Source organism: Antedon bifida, chromosome 4, assembly GCF_963402885.1.
Source record: "Antedon bifida chromosome 4, ecAntBifi1.1, whole genome shotgun sequence".
NCBI classification, from domain to species: Eukaryota; Metazoa; Echinodermata; class Crinoidea; order Comatulida; family Antedonidae; genus Antedon; species Antedon bifida.
In genome coordinates, this window is record NC_136229.1 from 32,393,292 (window position 1) to 32,400,206 (window position 6,915).

The 6,915-nt window shown below is 34.4% G+C and overlaps 1 protein-coding gene across 1 annotated transcript; it reads right to left on the reverse strand.

The window, feature by feature from the left end:
• Positions 1 to 792: 792 nt before the first annotated feature.
• LOC144839348 (uncharacterized) lies at positions 793 to 5,199 on the reverse strand. Its single transcript, XM_078694663.1, has one exon. The coding sequence runs from the start codon at positions 5,197 to 5,199 to the stop codon at positions 1,438 to 1,440; it is 3,762 nt and encodes a 1,253-aa protein (XP_078550789.1). The 3' UTR covers positions 793 to 1,437.
• Positions 5,200 to 6,915: the final 1,716 nt, after the last annotated feature.

Genomic DNA, 6,915 nt, shown 5'->3' on the forward strand with positions numbered 1-6,915 from the left:
AAACTTAATCACGAACAAACGAAGTACCTATTATTATTCACACAAGAAGTAAGACAACGGTGAGTATATAGATCATGATTAAATGTTGTATCTACTACACTTAAGATTAGCAGTATCAATGTCGGCAAATCATATGCTTTACTAGTAAGCCTAGGCCTAGTATTCTTGCTGATTTTGTAATTTTACATGTAGGCTGAGACAAAAAATAGTTATTGTCTCAGATGTAGGGCTACTACAGGTCATAAAATGCTACTTTAATGTCATAAAAACATTAGCGAAGATCAATCGCGGCAGAAACCTATACTAATTACAATTATAGCAAGTGAGCGCACATAGTCGTTACGTCACTGATTATACTGTTCAAATATGTATGAATACAAACGATTTGTAGGCTATGTGGTAGCAGTAAAGTTTCTATGAAGGACCAGCCAACAAGGTTAAATGTCGTTGCACATGTGCAGTAAACAATATATTAGGCACGCGACCGTTTCGTTGTTACCATGCGGTTAATTAAACTGTAACATTGTGGGCGGTCCGCAATCTGTCGGCGAGAGTCAAGGAACCCTTGATCTCACGTCGATGCATATCCTTCTATTCTTTAATCCATGGTGGCACACACCTTTCGCTAGCATGAAAAACACGGCCGATCATCAAGATTTAATGAAGAATTAAATAATAAAATACATACCAACACTACTATTTATTTAAATCAAGTTTAAAGTTAAATAATAGATTAATTAATATATTTATTTCCTCCAAAAGGACATAAGATTTAAAAAAAAACACACAGAAAGTAGGGCAGACAAATAAGGAATATTAAGTTCCTATTACACACTTAAGTTAATAACTTTATCTAAAGTTGTACTGTCTGTCTGCTTCTGACAAAATAACTCATCACAGATTAATTGCTCCACTGATATTAAATTAAAATATTGTACTTGTAGTTTTTTGATAATTTTCCTATTTCTGTTTTGTGTGTGTGGGGGTGGGTGTGTGTATTTTAACAAGTTTTCAGTTCACATTCATAGTCTCTCTCCGGTGTGTATTCTCAAATGTGCTCTAAAATTCTCACATTCTTTATTTTTTTCTGACAATGTTCACATTCATGTGGTTTCTCTTCTGGGTGTAATCTCAAATGTTTTTTCAAATCATCATTCTTCTTAAAATTCTTCCCACAATATTCACATTCATATGGTGTCTCTCCGGTGTGTATTCTCAAATGTGCTCTAAAATTCTCACATTCTTTATTTTTTTCTGACAATGTTCACATTCATATGGTTTCTCTTCTGGGTGTAATCTCAAATAATTTCTTTTACCAATACAGTACTGCAGAATTTATTATTTTTTTCCCACGATGCCAAACATCGGATGAATGCTGGCAACGTTTCCCATATCGGTTGATCCAAAGGGTTTTCGTCGATTACGTTAGTTAGCGCCTCAGTCTAAATGTTTTTTCAAATGTCTCTTCAGACTGCTTCTATATTTTATTTTCTTTCCACAATATTCACATTCATATGGTGTCTCTTCTTTATGAATTCTTAAATGTCTTTTTAAATGCACATTCTGTTTGAATTTCTTTCCACAATGTTCACATTCATATGGTGACTCTCCTGTGTGCACTCTCAAATGTCTTTTTAAATGCACATTCTGTTTGAATTTCTTTCCACAATGTTCACATTCATATGGTGTCTCTCCTGTGTGTACTCTTGAGTGTTTGTTCAGACTACTACGATATTTAAATTTCTTTCCACAATGTTCACATTCATATGGTGTCTCTCCTGTGTGTACTCTCGAGTGTCTGTTCACATCACCACGATATTTAAATTTCTTCCCACAATGTTCACATCCATATGGTGTCTCTCCTGTGTGTACTCTCAAATGCTTTTTCAGATCGTCATTCCGTTTGAATTTCTTCCAACAATGTTCACATTCGTATGGTGTCTCTTCTGCGTGTACTCTCAAATGTTTTTTCAGATCGTCATTCCGTTTGAATTTCTTCCCACAATGTTCACATTCATATGGTGTCTCTCCTGTGTGTATTCTCAAATGTTTTTTCCAATTACCACAATCATTAAACCTCTTTCCACAATGTTTACATTCATATGGTCTCTCTCCTGTGTGTATTCTTAAATGTCTTTTCCAATTACTACCACCATTAAACCTCTTTCCACAATGTTTACATTCATATGGTCTCTCTCCTGTGTGTATTCTTAAATGTCTTTTCCAATTACCACCACCATTAAACCTCTTTCCACAATGTTTACATTCATATTGTGTCTTTTTTGTGTGTATTCTCATATGATTTTTCAAATTCCCAATCTGGTTGAACTTTTTTCTACAATGTTCACATTCATATGGTTTCTCTCCTGTGTGTATTCTCAAATGATTTTTCAAATTCCCAATCATGTTGAACTTCTTTCCACAATGTTCACATTCATATGGTTTCTCTCCTATGTGTATTCTTAAATGTCTTTTTAAGTTCCCAATCTGGTTGAACTTCTTTCCACAATGTTCACATTCATATGGTTTCTCTCCTGTGTGTATTCTCAAATGTTTTTTCAGATCGTCATTCCGTTTGAATTTCTTCCCACAATGTTCACATTCATATGGTGTCTCTTTTGTGTGTATTCTCAAATGTTTTTTCAGATCGCCATTCTGTTTGAATTTCTTCCCACAATGTTCACATTCATATGGTGTGTCTCCTGTGTGTATTCTCAAATGTTTTTTCAGATCGTCATTCCCTTTGAATTTCTTCCCACAATGTTCACATTCATATGGTCTCTCTCCTGTGTGTACTCTCAAATGTCTTCTCCAAGTACTACCATGTTTAAACTTCTTTCCACAATGTTCACATTCATATGGTGTATCTTCTGTGTGTACTCTCAAATGTTTTTTCAAATCATTATTCTGGTTGAATTTCTTTCCACAATGTTCACATTCATATGGTGTATCTTCTGTGTGTACTCTCAAATGTTTTTTCAGATCGTCATTCCGTTTGAATTTCTTCCCACAATGTTCACATTCATATAGTCTCTCTCCTGGGTGATCTCCCATATGCGTTTGTAATCGCCCCTTCTGTCCTAATTTTTTCCCACATTTATTTGGTGCCTCTCCTGTGTGCATTCTCGAGTGTCTGTTCAGAGCACTACAACTTTTAAATTTCTTTCCACAATGTTCACATTCATATGGTGTCTCACCTTTGTGAATTCTTAAATGTCTTCTCAGATTATATTTATATTTGAATTTCTTACCACAATGTTCACATTCATATGGTGTCTCTTCTGTGTGTACTCTCAAATGTTTTTTTAAATGCACATTCTGTTTGAATTTCTTTCCACAATGTTCACATTCATATGGTGTCTCTCCTGTGTGTACTCTCGAGTGTCTGTTCACATCACTTCGATATTTAAATTTCTTTCCACAATGTTCACATTCATATGGTGTCTCTTCTGTGTGTACTCTCGAGTGTCTGTTCACATCACTTCGATATTTAAATTTCCTTCCACGATGTTCACATTCATATGGTGACTCTCCTGTGTGCACTCTCAAATGTGTTTTTAAATGCACATTCTGTTTGAATTTCTTTCCACAATGTTCACATTCATATGGTGTCTCTCCTGTGTGTACTCTCGAGTGTCTGTTCACATCACTTCGATATTTAAATTTCTTTCCACAATGTTCACATTCATATGGTGTCTCTTCTGTGTGTACTCTCGAGTGTCTGTTCACATCACTTCGATATTTAAATTTCTTTCCACAATGTTCACATTCATATGGTGTCTCTCCTGTGTGTACTCTCAAATGTTTCTTCAGATCGTCATTCTGGTTGAATTTCTTTCCACAATGTTCACATTCATATAGTGTCTCTTTTGTGTGTACTCTCAAATGTTTTTTCAGATCATCATTCTGGTTGAATTTCTTTCCACAATGTTCACATTCATTTGGTGTCTCTTCTGTGTGTACTCTCAAATGTTTCCTCAGATCGTCATTCTGGTTGAATTTCTTTCCACAATGTTCACATTCATATGGTGTCTCTTCTGCGTGTACTCTCAAATGTTTTTTCAGATCGTCATTCTGGTTGAATTTCTTTCCACAATGTTCACATTCGTATGGTGTCTCTTCTGCGTGTACTCTCAAATGTTTTTTCAGATCGTCATTCTGGTTGAATTTCTTTCCACAATGTTCACATTCATATGGTGTCTCTTCTGTGTGTATTCTCAAAATATGTTTTTTCAGATCGTCATTCCGTTTGAATTTCTTCCCACAATGTTCACATTCATATGGTGTCTCTTTTGTGTGTACTCTCAAATGTTTTTTCAGATCGCCATTCTGTTTGAATTTATTTCCACAATGTTCACATTCATATGGTTTCTCTCCTGTGTGTATTCTCAAATGTTTTTTCAGATCGTCTTTCCGTTTGAATTTCTTCCCACAATGTTCACATTCATATAGTCTCTCTCCTGTGTGTATTCTCAAATGTTTTTTCAGATCGTCATTCCGTTTGAATTTCTTCCAACAATGTTCACATTCATATGGTCTCTCTCCTGAGTGTACTCTCAAATGTCTTCTCCAAGCACTACCATGTTTAAACTTCTTTCCACAATGTTCACATTCATATGGTGTCTCTTCTGTGTGTATTCTCAAATGTTTTTTCAGATCGTCATTCCGTTTGAATTTCTTCCCACAATGTTCACATTCATATGGCGACTCTCCTGTGTGTATTCTCAAATGTATTTTCAAATTCCAAATCTGGTTAAATTTCTTTCCACAATGTTCACATTCATATGGTGTGTCTCCTGTGTGTACTCTCAAATGTTTTTTTAAATCGTCATTCTGGTTGAATTTCTTTCCACAATGTTCACATTCATATGGTGTCTCTACTGTGTGTACTCTCAAATGTTTTTTCAGATCGTCATTCTGTTTGAATTTCTTCCCACAATGTTCACATTCATATGGTGTCTCTCCTGTGTACTCTCCCAAATGTCTGCTCCACCCACAATTTAAATCTAAACCAAGTCTGACAATGTTGACTTGACATCGAAGAAGTTTAAACTCCTGATGAGGTTGAACGTTCAACTTGAAATCATTATCATCATAAAGGAGTACTTCACCTTTAGTCTGCATATCCATTCCCAAATGTATCTTCAAATCATTTAAATGAAGTTTATCTCCACAGTGTTCACATTTGTATAAATTCATTATTCTCAGATGGCATAAGTACTGTAAGCCTGAATTGCCCCGGCTGTCCACTACTGGGTATTGGTACACTTTCTAGAAGTCACTGAAAAAAAGAAATAACCCACCATTCACAAAAAATACAATGAAATTAAAATTGTGTACAAAAATAAAATAATGTAATAAATATCATTTGAAAGTACAGTTTGAATTTCTTCATACATTACTGTAGGTTTCATTTTAAAGTATTCGGCTGATATAAAGAGGTTTTTAAAAATATATGTTATAATTTTGTCGATTTTACAGTATACTACAGGCAACAGTCAAATTTCAGTCTCAACCGTTTGGCTTTTTTTCTTAAAATGTTCACAGTTGAATTGTTCTATGGTTTGTTAACTGAAACTATTGTTTGATTACTGTTCACTGACAGACAGGACCTAACCCAGTGTAAACGGAACTAGATGATGGGTGTGGTATGGTAGTCTGCGGTAGAATTATATAATAATGCGGATTTTTTTTTATTTTTTATTTTTTTTATTTAATCGGTATAAAAAGACTCAAAATACAACTCATAGTTGAAATGAAGAGCTTACAAATGAAAATGATAATTCACATAAAACAAAGTTAAACGAAGAAAAAACACATTAAGGCCTATGATACAGTAATAATTACTGTATAATTCATTAAACTTAAAATTACTATAAAAATTGCTTAAAGATCAAAAGATAAGATTAATAATTACAAATTCTTAAATATTTACAATTTTAAAAAATAGAGACTAATATTATTGATCACATTATTTTTATACACCAATAATATATATGTATAATTCATTTAAACTAAAAAATTACTATAAAAATTGCACAAAGATCAAATTCAAAGGATGATATTAATAATTACAAATTCATATATATTTACAAATTTAAAAAATTGAATCTTAATCACATTCATACTCTCCGAAATGTCTTTAAAGGTTAATTGTCAAATCTATTCATTATTTAAGAGTCCAATAACACTTGGAATTGTTGAGGCAGCAAGTCTTTTAGTCCGACATCGTGGCACATCGAACTTATTAACTTTACGCAAACACCTTGTCGGCTTTTCTTTTTCAGGGATCCATTCCTTAAAACGATCCGACTTTAGCAGCCCCTTTCCAAAGTTATAAAGAAGAACCTGACGTCTATGCTGCAATGTCTTTAACTTGAGGGTTTCAAGTGATTTTGCGTAACTAACATAGTTTTGATATCCAATAATAAGTTTTACAACACGCTTTTGGATGAATTCAAGTTGATCACTCTGTTTATTGGTGATCGAGCTATGCCAAAGAGGACTGGCATACTCAAGTAAAGGACGAATGTATGTTGTAAAAGTGAAAACCAGGTCATCCTTTGGGGCTCCAAAACGCTTCAGAATGTATAGCATATATAGACGACGTGATGCCCTGGAAACGACTTCTTTAATCTGCATGTCCCACTTGAGGTCTCTTTGCAGATGCACTCCAAAAAGTTTCACACTCTGGGATTCTTCGAGTATAACACCATCCATTTGTAACGGCTCAAATTGGGGAACATTACGCAAAAAATGAACACGCATCACTTGAAACTTTACAGGATTTGGTGTTGCATCATTCTCCACACACCAACTGGAAAGAGCATCAAGGTTGCTTTGAATCGAACTATCTTCAGGTCTCTGTACTGAAATCACCTCACCAATCGTCAGGTCATCAACAAACTTCCATCT